General features: G+C 30.3%; 1 protein-coding gene across 1 annotated transcript; it reads right to left on the reverse strand.

The window, feature by feature from the left end:
- Positions 1-2,745: 2,745 nt before the first annotated feature.
- LOC107932713 (uncharacterized) lies at positions 2,746-8,513 on the reverse strand. The gene is made up of 14 exons (XM_016864800.2): positions 8,264-8,513; positions 8,011-8,075; positions 7,387-7,587; positions 7,158-7,255; positions 6,711-6,904; positions 6,404-6,585; positions 5,708-6,052; positions 5,560-5,624; positions 5,188-5,236; positions 4,910-5,039; positions 4,554-4,638; positions 4,387-4,456; positions 3,657-3,797; positions 2,746-3,398 (listed from the first exon to the last, which is right to left on the reverse strand). The coding sequence occupies exons 1-14, from the start codon at positions 8,358-8,360 to the stop codon at positions 3,048-3,050; spliced, it is 2,073 nt and encodes a 690-aa protein (XP_016720289.2). The 5' UTR covers positions 8,361-8,513; the 3' UTR covers positions 2,746-3,047.
- Between the last annotated feature and the right edge of the window lie 6,630 nt (positions 8,514-15,143).

A 15,143-nucleotide genomic window follows, 5' to 3' on the forward strand; every position in this document is an offset into this window, starting at 1 on the left:
ACCTTTCTCAATAACTAGTGGCAAATTAGCTGCCAATCCTTAACACGCACTACTCCTATAACAATTGCCCCATCAATGAGTAGGCCGAGTTGAAATGTCTCATCTTCAAGTGTAATCATACACTCATCGCACAGAAGATGGAATATATGTGTTTCGGGTCTTCATCTCTCCAACAAAGCACTAATAAGTGTGGGCTCCAATTTAGTCTCACCACGCATACGGTACACGTATAAGAATCTCATCTCATTCAAGTACCATTCTATAACACGTGATGCTTTCGTACTTAAATTGTGTATATATATATGTTTCAATAATTCGATCTTCGTCCTAATTATATAAACACAAAACTCAATTAAAATCCTAAACAAAATTCAACAACTTAATAATGATATTAACAAAGATGAAAAATATAATAATATTTTCTTACCATCTGTAATTGGACATTGAATATGCGTATGTGATCAACGACGATAATATTTTTAAAATCTGTAATGTTTATCAAATAAAATATAATAACTTTTTTAATTTTTTAAATTTGCTTTGCGACGCAGTGCCATGTAAATAAGCTTTCGTGGAGCCTATTTCCCTAAATTTGGAAGAAGAAGAAAAACGAAAATCCCTTATTTTCAATTTAAAAAATGATATTTTTGTCTATTTTTGCCAAATGCTTAAGCAAATTCTCAGTGAAAAACACAATTTAGTAATTAAATTCTCAAAGTCCTATTAGAAATTCAACTTTGTAAAAATTCCTAAAAATTTGTAAAAAAAATATTAATTAAAAATTATTAAAAATATTTTACATATAAAAATAATAATGATATTTGAAATAATTATTTAATTTTATAACATTAGAATTTATCATACTTATAATGTAGGTGGAAAAAGTAAATAGTTTTAACATATAAAAATTATATAAAAGAAAAAATATATAAAAATTAGTTTATATTTTTTTAAAAATAAAATATTTTTAACATAATGATAATGATAGATATAAAAAGTATATATTTTAATTATATAATTACATTTTGTATTATTTTGTTTATATAAATAACATGTTTATTAATTAAAAAAAGAAGAAAAAGTTTGAAACAACATGAAAAAAGTAAAAACATAACATGGTTAAAATCGAAATCAAACCAAAATAGTTAGTGGCGAATCCAGGGGGTTGGCAAGGGCCCCGACTCTCCCTAAAATGAAAATTTATCATTTAAGCTCTTTAAAATTTTAATTTTATAATGGTAAAATTACACTTTAGCCCCCTAAAAAATGATAACAATTTGATTTAATCTTTTAAAAATTATAAAGATATAAACTATTAAAATGGTAAAATTGTATTTTTACTATCGCAAAAATAAGCAATGTAATTTTGGTCCGCTAAAAATTTTTTTGATTTCGCCGTTGAACATCGCATGGGTGAGAACACCAACATCTAACTACCAAGCATAGGATTATAACATGTCAACGGAAATCACTTTTTATGTAAAGTGATTTCCGAAAGCACGTTTCAATGGAAGCGTTTGTCTCCACATCAGTAAAATTTATTATATAATACATAATAAAATATCTCCTTAAAAAACAATATTTTATAACTACTAAAACCATTAACTATTTACTTAAATTCCTAATGAAAAACAAAAATATCTCTTACTAAATACTCAAAGCCCTATTAAAAACCTAATTTTGTTAAAAAAAATTAAAAAATGTGTTTTCGTTTGGAATTTGAGTAAATAGTTGATAGTTTTAGTAGCTATTATAGAATATTGTTATTTAGGGAGATATTTTGTTAGGTATTATATAGGTTTCCTTTGCTTTTTTAAAATATATTTTTTTTATTTTTTAAAATAATTTTTATTTTTTAAAAACTGAAAAACACGTTTAATAAATAAAAATTTATTCGAATAGAGTACCATATTTAATATTTAAAATTTATATAATTTTTCTGTTTTTATATAGATTTACATTAAGGTGAATTTATTTAAAGTTGAGCACATTTGTTTTCATAATTTTCACTTTTTTTAACAATTTTAGTGAAAAGAATAAAAAAAACTTGTATTATTTTTTATTTTTTATATATTTTTATTTTCTAACAAGATTTTTTAAATTTTTCCATTAAAAAAAAAACGAAAATGATCTCCAAAAACTACCTTCGAAAATTTTAAAGTGAATCAGAATATGAACATTTTTAATAAAGATAAATTAATTTAAATATTATTTTCTTTCTCTCTCCCCCTTCCACGTTTCTTCTTCTCCTTCTTCTCTCTCATAAGAGCCCATTACAGCCTACTTTCACAGCAGCTCCCATCTCCCATCCCCTCTCAAACTGTTCACCACAACAACAATCTTCAAGCTCTTGCAGGGGCCTTCCACAGTCCATAATCTCACTTTCAAAGGCAATGATTTCATTGGAGACTTACATGATGAGCATGGAATTAGTAGATTCATCTGTGGCCTGCTCATTTGCCTGGACCGGAAGGTGCAATGGGCTGGTCGGTTATTGGTGCTTACGAGAGGGGGAAGAAGATGAAACGTGGGAGACGAGAGAGAAGGAAATGTATTTATTTTATTTTATTAGTAATAATAGAATCAAAGTTTAGGTTAAATAAGAAAATTATCATAGTTTTGAGGTAAATTTTTTTTATTTAAGTCATATTTATACTATTTTTTATTATTATTTAAATTTTTAATTAATATTTTACCTTTGTGTTATATAATTTTTTTAATTTAAAAAAAAGACTCACAAAGAGATTTATAATACTATCAAATATTATTTATATTATTTGATTACACTTTAAGCACAAATGACGTCATTCTAACTCTTAAACTTATTAATTACGAAATACACCATTATTACTATGAGAATCCCGAACATGCTCGAGATAAAGAAAAATATTAATTTCTTCTTAAAAAAATTACTTCTTCGGATGGAAAGCCATCATCTCATTTCACAATAATTTACAATTACCTGCAAAACTACGCCGTTTTAAGTTTGACCGAACTCATTACAAAAGTTAGGCCGAAAAGAAAAGATATTTGTTTGATCAATACAATCAAGCCACCGTCAATTTACTTTCATCTATGGCTGGAGGTTTGTCAACATGTGGGAGATTCTTAGCTTTAGGTGACATCTTTGCAAATAAAGATGACTTGGTATCGAAAAAGCTAGCGAATGGACGAGAAGGATTCTCGTCTGAATTCTTCTTAGGTTCTTTTGTCGTCGTCGGTGTTTTTTTCTGCTGTTTATCCTTGTTACCAAAATTGAGTCCGAGCCTCAGAAATCGAAGTTTTAGCTCACCCCGGGTGGGGCTTTCATTTTCTTGTGTTGGTGTCTCATCCGCCTGCTTTATTGCCTTTAAGACTTCTTCGGGAGACACTAACATTGTTTCCACAGTTTCGTATACCTATAAATAGAATTCACTTTCGAACATCATCAAATGTATACATTCGAAGAAGCAAAATATTCATCTGATTGATGAGCCAAAAGACAATTTATCAAGGGAAATAGCAATCTCCTTTAAGTGACAACGGAATAGAAAACATGACAAGGAGCCCAGCTCGGTTTTCTTGCATGCGAAGAAACCAAGGTTTCCTTTGTAAACAATGACATGAACTAAATGAAACAATCTAGCACGAGGCATGTGTGTACAATAGAAACCTACCTGGCAAAGATCGTCCACTTTATCGTTCCAGGTATTTCTCTGGCAAGTTGCAACAACATAGTCTTTGCACTCATGAAACAGCTTTGACAAGTTTTCGTTAGCAGAGAGTTTGTCCTCTGCTAATACAAATCCCAAACTGAGCTGAACATTACGCAAATGAGAAATTAGCATTATAAAGAATGAGTGGTAAAAGTAATAATATGCAACCTAAAAATAAGAAAATAACAGCCAATTATTGATATTCACATTCTATGTTACTCAGACTCAAGCATGGATGTCAAATGTGGATATGCATCTGAACAAGTACATTTAGTTTTTTTTCTAAGTTTTTCCATGCATTTATAGAATACTTGGAGGGTCATATTCCTAAAAACAAGTTTATGTATGCATTGGACACAGGTATTTTTCAAAGCAACATAGTTTGTATCAAACTATGTTGTTTCGTATCTTCATTCTTAAAATGCATGTGTTCAACACTCATGTTCGATGCGTATCCGGACATGGGTATAAAGATATGATCCTCCTAGAACCCACCAAATACATATGAGGACTTTAGAAAAATTAAATATACCTGTGTTGGACATAGTTGTCAAATCATGTTCTAGAAACAAAGTAGAAAAACAGAAAACTCCCTTTTCCCCCAGTTTGGATACATAAACCGAACGGCAGATTGGTAATAAGAGACATTAAATAGAGAAAGGATAATCTCAAATTAGATTAAAACACTCACAAGCGCAAGAAACAATTGTTGAAAAAGCTCAGAAATGGGAATGTTCTCGAAGAAATTCAGAATTCCATCCCTAAAGGAACCATAAAACAAGCTAATCTCGTAAGATCAATGCTCCCGTAATAGAAAATTTAAGATTCGTAGCATCAAAATTTATGAATCCAACTTACACAGCCAAATCCTCATCATAGAGAGGTGTTTGTTTAATAGCCGGTACGGGTTTGGATGTCTCCCATAGTTCACGCCACAAATTACCTAACAAATATGTATAATTCACATATTAGAGCCAACTATAGCATAAGTCCGAGAAATGACACTCTCTGCAGGCTAAGAATTTTAACAACTAGAAGAGTATCTTCTACATGAGACACGCTTCTAATACGAATCACACAAGGACATAGTGCAAGTTCATACAAACATACTCCACTACACAATCAATGAACTGATGTTCTCTCCTTAATAGCAAGACCTGACTGAGAAGAACTAAAAGTAAACTTTAGGAAACTGGGATGATGAAAAAAAAAACCTCCTTTCTGCATTCTACTACTTAGTTGACCTCTTGCACCCGGAACCTTATCGCTTGGCTCAGCTTCAATCCAATCAGGAGGAGAGTGCCATCTAACAAAATCTTCTAAAGCACAGCCAGGATTTGCAGCCTAACACGAGTGTTAAAGAGAAAAAACAGATTATGAATTGAAACTTAAACAGATTATGAATTGAAACTAGGAAGAGTTTTCTGTTGCATCCATATATATCTACAACAGTAGTAAAGATAGAGGATTTTTCTTTGTGCTAAAATATCACCTTGAAAGCCTGCATGTCAGAGAGTAGCCGAGAGCACCCAGCGCCAACACTGACCCACAATAGGCAAGGCAATGAGTAAAAAACAACAAGAATAATGTAACTATACAAAGTATTATGGTAACAGACAAAAGACTTCGTAGATTCTGAATAATTTTCCTATGTTTCACTCAAATTCTTATGATGCATACAACAGAAAGATGGAAAAGATCCTGCAAGTTCTGCAAGTTAAGTTCATTGTTTTAAAGCATACAGGAGAATCTTAATATATGATAAAATTTATGAACAAATTTTATGCAGTAAACAAATCAAAAGAAAATCATATTAGTACATGTTAAATGGTGAGCTATAAGGTTAAGGAGCCGAAATACTGACCTCCCAGTACGAAGCACTAATTCCTCCGTTTCCCTGATAAGATCTTCTGTAAGCAAAGGTCCTTCCTGCAGACATATACATAAATACACTCAATCATGGGATTAGGCTTGGAAGGTAGGTAATCTATTGGCAGAATTTGCAACCAGACCTGGGTAATAGGTGAGTATATAGGTTCACCAGTTTCCAACATTGCCAAGTTTTCAATCAGTTGATTAGCTCCCTGCCGAAGAACAAGTTCTCCAGTCTTAAGTCGAGCATACAACGGAGAGCCAGCAGACACTGTGCCCTTAGAAACATCTGATTCTTTAACATTTGAACCAGCTTCCATCATTTCTGAATCAAATGATTCAGTGGCAATATAATGTTGTCTTTTTCTTGATAGACAACAGTTAATAACCTGTAATTGTTGATATAGAAGACATGAATTTAGATCTGGAATCTCATTCACAGGAATGCCTGGCAGATGTTTTTCTTCAGACCAAAATCTTCTGAGCTGCATGTGTAAAGGATTCCAAACACTTCTCATCAGATGAAGATTAACAACAATGTGAAGAAAAAAAAAAACCTCTAAATGCATTAGCATGTGAATGTGAAGGACTTTAGTTTACTTGAAGATAACTTGTGGTATGAAAAATTGCAACTACTAAGATGCACCCAAGTGTCAGCATGTTGTTATGCTAGAAGTGGTTATTATAATATCATGCTACCTTGAACTTCATTAGATAAGTTTCTGACACTAGTTTTTATTGGGACAAAAAGATCCAAAGTGTAAACTCAGTGAAGTTTGCTTTTGACATTGACCATTTGTGTAATTTTGGATAGAAGTTACATATAATCCACTTACTTCGATAACAACTCTGCACCAAAAGAGTGCCATCTTGTGAAGGGATCTAAAGCTTCCAATGACTTCAGAAAGCTTAACAACAAAGCCATGTGGAGGAGCACCATGAATGTCTTTAATAAAAGGTATCTTTGGTGTACATGTGTTTGAATCAGATACAAGCTTCCGTTGGAGGAATTTTCCATCTGCAAATATCTTGCAGATATTACAATGAAAGTGGAAGACCGTCACAAGAAAATTTGAAAGCTCAAAGAAGAAACATATCTCCGAACAAAAGCACATGTCTTATCGGCGACATATATGAATCTACCTGCATCAAACAGTGAATTAATCAAAGCAAGGACTTTCTTGTCATCACCAAAGCCAGATGCAACTTTATCCTCTTTCTCACGAATAACTAACGACTTGACTGTAGAGAAGCTCAAGCCTGCCTTTTCCTTACTTGGTGAAGAATTTCCAAAAGATGCCAAAAGATCTTTCACCGTCTTAAAATTTTTTCCAGCCCTGGGACCAGAAGGAAAGTACAGAAATATAAGAACACCATGTACAAGCTGAAATATGATTAATCAACAGATTACACATTTGACCAATAAGCATTGAACTCATTTTGCTCCAAAAGATTAAACCGAATCCATCATTACAACAAAGCAATTCACAAATCAGCCATGAGGCATCCTATAATTTTAAATACCAACAAGGGCAGATAAAGAAAAAACCAAATTCAAGTATTGGGAGCAAATTAATGACTAAAACTTACTCAATAGCTACAGCCAATTGTTTGAGTACAGATGTTGGAGGAATGCTATTCGTGTTGGTGGTATTTAAAACATCTACAGAAGGTATTGCTTCTAAAAGCTGTAGGGAAACAATTTCATCAATAAATCCATTTAATTTTAAATAATAACAGGAAAATAAACATTTTAATTTCCATAACAGTAACCCTGAACTGTGGGGAAAGAAAAAAATATACAAAATCACAAATGTACCTTTGCTTCCGTGTCATTCTTCATGTTGAGCAAATATATGTTTTCATCATAGAATGGAACAGCCATTATAGAAATTTCAACTTTCTCGGTGTCTTCAACGCCTTTTCTCCCTATCCGTAAATTCCTAAACCTTTCCTGCCATTCTTGCTTTGTCCCTAAATTTGAGGGTCTCCACCTAGAATTCTTTACCTCGTCAAAACTCTGCGTCAAACCACACCAAATTTAAAACTAAAATAAGTAAATATGGATTGAAAAATACTTTTTTTATTATTTCACGTGAATTTTCAGGGAAAAAATAAATAAATAATTCTTTTTTTAAAAAATTGCATAATAATGATTAAGTACTCAGCATAACTTTTAAGCATTTAAAGCTTGTTTGGTTGCAAAGAAAGTGCAGGAAACTAAAAAAAAAAATTATACAAATCAGAAAGCCTCTGGTTCCATTAGAAACGAACAAAGCTAAACTCTTCGAACTCGATTTACTTCATTTTTCTCAACAAAACTTCAAAGAAACGAATTTTACAATCTACTTCATTTTCTCAGCAGCCAAACAAAGAAGCGCATTGTGCCTTAATTCCGACGACCTTCTAAATTAAAAAAAATCAAAAATCAATTAAAATTTACCTTAGACTCGCCTTCGTTCGTAAGAGATTCGTTTTTGAATTCCTTCGGCAATAACTTATCAGAATCTTCAACGAAATGGATAAGAAAAAACAAAGAAAAAAGAATCAAACTCCCGTTATAAACATTTACATCGATCACCTAAAAGCCGGACAATTTTTTTTAATCTAAAATTAGCAAAGCGCAAAAATAAAATTAGCGATGGATATTAAGAGGCAAAAATATAGAGGATCAAAAAACATTTTCTTTTATTTACCAAAATCGGATTTAAAATCAGTGAAAACTCGCTCGGCTTTGGCAGCTGCAGAGTTGAAAGCGGTTCTTGCTTTGGAGACAAATGAAGGAGCTGCCATGTGGTGCGCTGAGGGTGCGCACGTTAAGATTTGGAGCGTTAAGAGGGAAAATGAGAGGTGTAGCTAATATTGGAAGGACCAAAAGGACGGCATTTGCAGGGAAAGCGGGAGATCTGTTTGGATGGAAAAGAAAGTTAGAGTGGAAAATGGAAGGATTTTAAATTTTAAAAAAATATACATTAAATAATAAATAATATATTTATGTAAATATATTTTAAATTTTGATTTATTTTTTATAATTAAGGTAAGTTGATGATATTTTATGTAACATTGACGTAAACTTGGATAAGATTGTATAAAAAAAATTTAATTTTGACTTTATTAAAAAAATTTGCATTAATTTATGGATAAGATTTGGAGTATTATTGAATTAGCTTAAATTTTAAAAAATAAAATAAAATTAAAGTGGAGTTCATTCGTAAATTTATTCTAATTTAGGTCAAATATATTACGATTTTCAGTCCACTGTACTCAATGGCAAAATTAAAAAATTACTTTGGGAGGTTAGAGATTAATTATAAATTTTTAGAGGGATTAATGTGTAAATTATCAATATTAACTTGCAATTTATTTAATTTTTTGAAGGGGCTATAATGCAAATTTACCTTTTCTATTTTTGGGATTGTGCTTTCATATTAAGTTGATTCTATATCAATAAAAGTATCGCGAAATCCCTGTTCTAAGAGTTAGATTGCATATTACCCCTTTTACTAAAAATAGGCAAATCAGTCATTATACATTAAATCAATGAGCAAATTGATCATTTCTGTTAAAAATTTCATTCATTTTTACTGTTAAAAACTAATGTGACTGACAGAATAACTAGATAATTATACATGGCGTGCCATATATATCTCATTTTAGCATGTAAGGACCAAATTTTAATAGTAGAAATGGATTAATTTTTTAATAGAATGATCAAATTGCTCTTTGATCTAATGCACATGGACTAACTTGCTCATTTTTTTAGTAGATGAGGGAAAATGCAAACTAACTTCTAGTACAAGGGCTTCCATGGTACTTTTACCATTTTAGTTCTAGTTGATCTTACATGTATTATTTATGATTTGTATTATGCACTTGTTCTCTCTTAAATTTATTATGAGTTTAAATCTTACTATGTTAGACCTATACGAATATATTTTGAAAGTTGTTGATACAAAGTACAACAAGAGTGGAGGACAAGGTGGTGCAATAGAGGCCAATTCACCTAAAGAGGTTGAGAACCGAAATAAGGATAAGAGAACAGGCTGATCAAGAAGACAATTGCTTAGAGTTACCCTAGGATGCTAAAAAATTGATCATTTCTTCATCTTTTCTCAATGTATGTATAGGAGAAGTCCCCTTATCCATTAGTATGACGTGGTAGTAAGTCCCGCTAAATGCGTAAAGGATAATCACGGGCCTCTATCTATATGAGGTTATTATGCTTAAATCTACTAATTATTGTTTATGAAGTGCATTCACACTGAAAAACTGGTCATACATAAAAGTGGGCGGATGGCTTCCTTTAAGGAGAACAAGTGATGCTTCCTAGAGACATTTAGGACGGAAGGCCTACAGAAGCACTACTTTAAAGTGGATCAACACACAAATTAATGAAGATCATGTTAACTATTTCCTTTAATAAACTATAAATAGGAGAATAATACGTTTTAGAACATTCGAATCTATGTCGTCCTCTTATATTAGTAACAATGCCCATGTCAATCGAGTTAAGACTCAATCGGCCTAAACCTTTATAATTTTAATATTAAAAAAATTAAGAGTTTCATAATTTAGTTTTTAAAATTAAATTAAAAAAATGAAAAAACAAGATCGGATCTATAAATAATTTTTTATATGTAATTATGCATAAATAAGCTTAAAGGACAAAAGCACAAATTCATTGTCGTCAATTGCAGCAATCATTAGTTTCAAAAAGCATATTATTAATTATTTGGTTAAACTATGTCATAGGTCCCTATACCTTTCAAAAATTTAGAATTTTAGTCTTATATTTTTATTTTTAAGAATTTAGTTCCTTTACTTTTCAGATTTCAAATTTCAGGTCTAATTATAAGCATTGTTAAAATTTTTTTGTTACATTATAATAAACTTAAATTTAACAATGTTAACAATTGGAACTGGATTTTGAAAGATTAAATTCCAAAAAATAAAAATAAATAAACTAAATTCTAAAATTATGAAAAATATAAGGATTTATTATGAAATAATTTAACCTAATTATTTTAATCACCGTAACTTAGAAGCATTATCCCCACTGGATTTAAATCAAAAAAGATTTTTAACTTTTTTTTAATAATTATTAACCTTAAATATATCATAAGAATTTTTTTTTGGTCAACACGTTTTAGATGTCACGTAACAACTAACATGCTAAACACTTTTTATATAATAAAAAATAGTAAATGATAAATTCAGTCCTTAATATTTACATCTTTTATTAATTTAGTCCTTTCTTTTACTAAAATTTACTATTAGCCTTTCAAAAAAGATTAAAATTTTTTCTTTAATGGTAACGCTAACTAAAACATTATTTTTTAATGATGTTGGCCCGATAGCATACTAATATGACATTATTTATCTTATATATCACGTCAATAAATAAGTAAAAAAATATAAAAATATTTAAAAAATTAATATGAAGTACACATGGATTATCATACGGGTTATCATGTTTAAAAATTTAACACTCTAGTCAGCATTTTCGTTAAAAAAATATTCGATTCTTTTTAAGAGGTTGAGGGTCAAATTTAATTCAAATAAAGAATAAGGGCTAAAATGAAAATAAATTTAAACATTAAGAGCTGAATTTTTTATTATGCCTAAAAAATTAATTAAGAATAATTATATTATTATTATTATTATTTAAAATTGCTTCTACTTAATAAGGGAAAATGTATTAAATATTATTTTTAAATATTACGTGAATATTTTCCTAAATTTTTAATAATAATAATAATAAATATAAAAGATATTGAAATGAGACTTTGTTTGCCTAGGTAAAAGCAATTATAGAATGTGGACTTTGATTTAAAAGAACCCATAAAAAAATTTGACCAAGTTTTAGACTTAAAAATGTCATTCAAGAATTCAACTTAAAGTCTTGAGTCTCTTTAAGAATGTTGAATGTGGTATACTTTTATTATCGAGGTGAAGTTAGAAAATTTTTTCGAGTTAGATTATGATAATAAAAATATAATTTTATTGTTTTAATATCTTATATTTTTATATTTTTTTAAAGATTAAATTAAATTTTTATCATTTTCGAGACTAAAATGTAATTTTATCATTTTTAATTTAAAATTTTATAAATTATAAAAAAGTCTAAATAAAAAATTTACCATTTTAAGGGAGCCGACCCCATCTCAACCCCTAACTTCGTGACTTATTTTTATGTATTAATTACTTAAATATAAATGCAATATAAATTATTAGATGTATGAAAATTTTAAATGTAATATAAAATACATGCCTCCACTCTGCTGCCAGCATACTATCATATTTGATATGATAATTTAAAATAAACTTAAAAAAATACAAAAAATGAAATAATTTATAGCTATTTGTATATAATTAATTGAACAACACAAAATCAATATGAAAAATAATCAAAACATGAAACGATAAAAAAATTAATATAAATAAATATATTTATTAAAATTGACATTAAATATTTTTAATGTGTCAAATTCTTTATAAAACATAAAAATTATATATTAAATATGACTTTACTATTGAAAAAAAAATTAAATACGAAAAATATATTGTTACATGTTTTTATATAGATTTTAACGATTTTTGTAACGCATGTCGTATTTATGTTATTTTTGTATCATAATGTATTTTGCGTATGGTATCATAGCGACTCAATTTAGAAAATAATTTGTGCGTTCATGTTGGATTTAAATTTATGTCATAATTTACATAATTTTTAATATTAATTCAATTTAAAGAAAAAGATAATCATATTGTGATTGTGTTTCTCATGTTATGAATTTTTTATTATAAAATTTTACATGTGAATAATTTGTTGAATGCAAATTTAACACATTTTTGTATTTGTATCATTTTCATGTTGTTTTATATAATTTTAGTTTATTTCATATTTTATGTAATTTATTATAATTGTTGACTTGGGCCGATTGGTAAATGTATGAAATAAAATATGAGTAGAAGTGATAGTAGAAATGGGAACTTCTGCCATGATTACGACAACCTTAATAAAATAGGGGATAAGAAATTATTTACGCTGTTTGATTTTTCTACATCTGTAAAGTCTAGCTCAATGAGATAAATCTGCTACCTTTGAACTCAATACAACCAGTGATCCTAGTTCTAGCACACACCCAATGAAGAATCCTCACTTTTGTACTTCAAGAACTAAACCTCTCACCATTAAATTCTCCCCCTGAGAACCTAGTTGGTTAAACCAATAACAAAATATTTTACAATCTCAAATGCATAAAAGAAATGTTCCTCAATGAACTAGTAAGTATTCTTAATACTTTGTGTATAAACCTGTACAAGTCTCTCAAATATACAAGAAATTTCGCGACTTGCTGAAATATTAAAGATCAATCAGAATCCCTTTTAAACAACAACTAAAATAGCTAAATACAATACAATAATAATGATTAGAGAATTGATTTAACATCTTTGATCCAAGGGATTTGGTGCAATCAGTACGATCTAATCCTCAAGATAAGTTTCACCAAGTGAATTGATCTTCATTTGTGGGCTTTAATAATCTCATGATATCAGCATATAATCCAAAATTTTGTTTTAATAATTTATAAATCATTGAAATATGACAAGTTACACTCTGTAACAGTGATGGTGAAAGTAGACACTTCCATTGACACATTGCAATAACTTTAAACACTTCAATAATAATCATTTAATTTTAAAAAATTACATTTTATAATAACTTAATATTATTATAATAAAATGACTTAATTACTCTCACCATGATGAAAAAATACATTGCTTAGTTGTCATGAAATTATTTTGGCCTTCCAAACTCAAATTATGGCTTTTCATTAAGTGAGGGATAACTTTAATAGTAGGTTATAGATAATATGTGTATTAAGCATGCAATTATTTGAACACAAGTTATAATTTATTGGTCGAGTATTCACTTTCCGAGTAATAGCTTGGGTTTGATCATCATTGAACTAAAAAAATGTTATTTAATTATAACTTTTATGTTTATTAGACGGTGCAAAATTTTCAAGTCACAAGAAGTTATATATATAAATATCTTTTCATCTTAGTCCCTTTGTGAATCCTTTGGGCTCTCGACGAAGGTGAGGCATAACTTCTACATTTGGGCCCCTTCGTGAACCCTTTGAGCTCTCAATGGAGGTGAGGCATATCTTCTACATTCGGGTCCCTCCATGAACTTTTTGAGCTTTCGATAGAAGTGAGACATATCTTCTTCATAAAAATCAAAATTAGGGTTAACAAATAAATTTCATAACTACGAACATTCGCACTTTATTTCTCCCAATCAACACTATAATACCACCTTCTGTAAGCACTTATTCAATATTCTCGTAAAAAAACATAAACCAAAAGCTATATTTATAATAATGAATAATCCTCTTGCTTACATTTTAACGAACAGTATGCATTCCTTAATTCTAAAGAATAGTATGTATTTCTTACGTTTCATATTACCAATGAATGGATCGCGTCTCTTACATTTTACATTGTCAACGGATGGCTTGAACTTTCTCTATTTTACATTTTCAATAATTGCATTCACGATATACATATAACACATCTCCCTTGTATAAATTTAGATCCTCTAATTGACAACTGCACTACTTGAGTATACGTTACCGATGGTATATTGGTATGTGACTTGTTTCGTGATGATCAGTGGGGTTGGGATCGAGGTTTGGTCGAGGGTGTCTTTGCCCCTTGTGACGTGCGACGGATTATGGTTGTTCCACTTAGCTAGTTACGCCTTCCCGATAGGCTTATCTGACACTTTGATAAGAAAATTGGTGAATATTCGGTTAAGTCCGCCTATTGCCTTGCTTTTGACAAGTTCGCTGATTCACTTGTTAATAGAGTGGAGGGGCCTTGGTTGCCTCTTTGGAATGCTGATATTCCACCAAAGGTAAAAGATTTTTTATGGCGTTGTAGGCTTATTGACAGAGGTTGTGCGGTGCTGATTAACTGCCCTCGTTGCGGACAGGTTGAGGATATCGACCATGTAATTTTGGGTTGTACTTTTGCGGTTCAAGTATGTTCGTTATCTACTATTGTTGTTCCATCTTCGTCTTTTTCTGAACGGTTATTCTCGCTTCTGCTTGGTGTCGATACTGCTTTGTTTGGTAGAGTGGTTGCTTGGTCTCTCTGGTATTTCCATAATCAGTTCCTAGGGTATGCAGACACATCTACAGTGGCTTCGGCTTTTGCTGCTTCTTTCGGGCAAGATTGGCCTGTTGCACGATCGACCTACCAACAAGTGCGGCCTGCTACTGCTCAAGCAGTCGCTGCTCCGTTGTTAGCTGGTCTCGGCCACAAGTTGGCTGCATCAAGTGTAACATCGACACTGCTTTTAGCGAAAACATGCAGCAAGCCAGCTATGGACTGGTTGTTAGGAACAAAGGAGGTGCTTTCATATGTGAAGTCACTAACCCTTCCGTAAAACACTTAACAAAACTCAATGAAAACATACTTAAAAAAGATGATTTTGGGACTTGCAGTGTAATTTACCCTTTATATAATAAAAAAAAACTAGTTAAGAATAATTAATTGGGTAAA

Source organism: Gossypium hirsutum, chromosome A04, assembly GCF_007990345.1.
Source record: "Gossypium hirsutum isolate 1008001.06 chromosome A04, Gossypium_hirsutum_v2.1, whole genome shotgun sequence".
NCBI lineage: Eukaryota > Viridiplantae > Streptophyta > Magnoliopsida > Malvales > Malvaceae > Gossypium > Gossypium hirsutum.

Bases quoted from the DNA above. Each gene is read 5' to 3' on its own strand.
- LOC107932713 (XM_016864800.2), bottom strand. From the start codon at position 8,360: ATGGCAGCTCCTTCATTTGTCTCCAAAGCAAGAACCGCTTTCAACTCT. The intron at 6,905-7,157 runs GTAAGTTTTAGT...TTCTGGTCCCAG, and splicing joins CAATTGGCTGTAGCTATTGA to GGCTGGAAAAAATTTTAAGA. The intron at 5,237-5,559 runs GTCAGTATTTCG...ATTGTGGGTCAG, and splicing joins TTAGTGCTTCGTACTGGGAG to TGTTGGCGCTGGGTGCTCTC.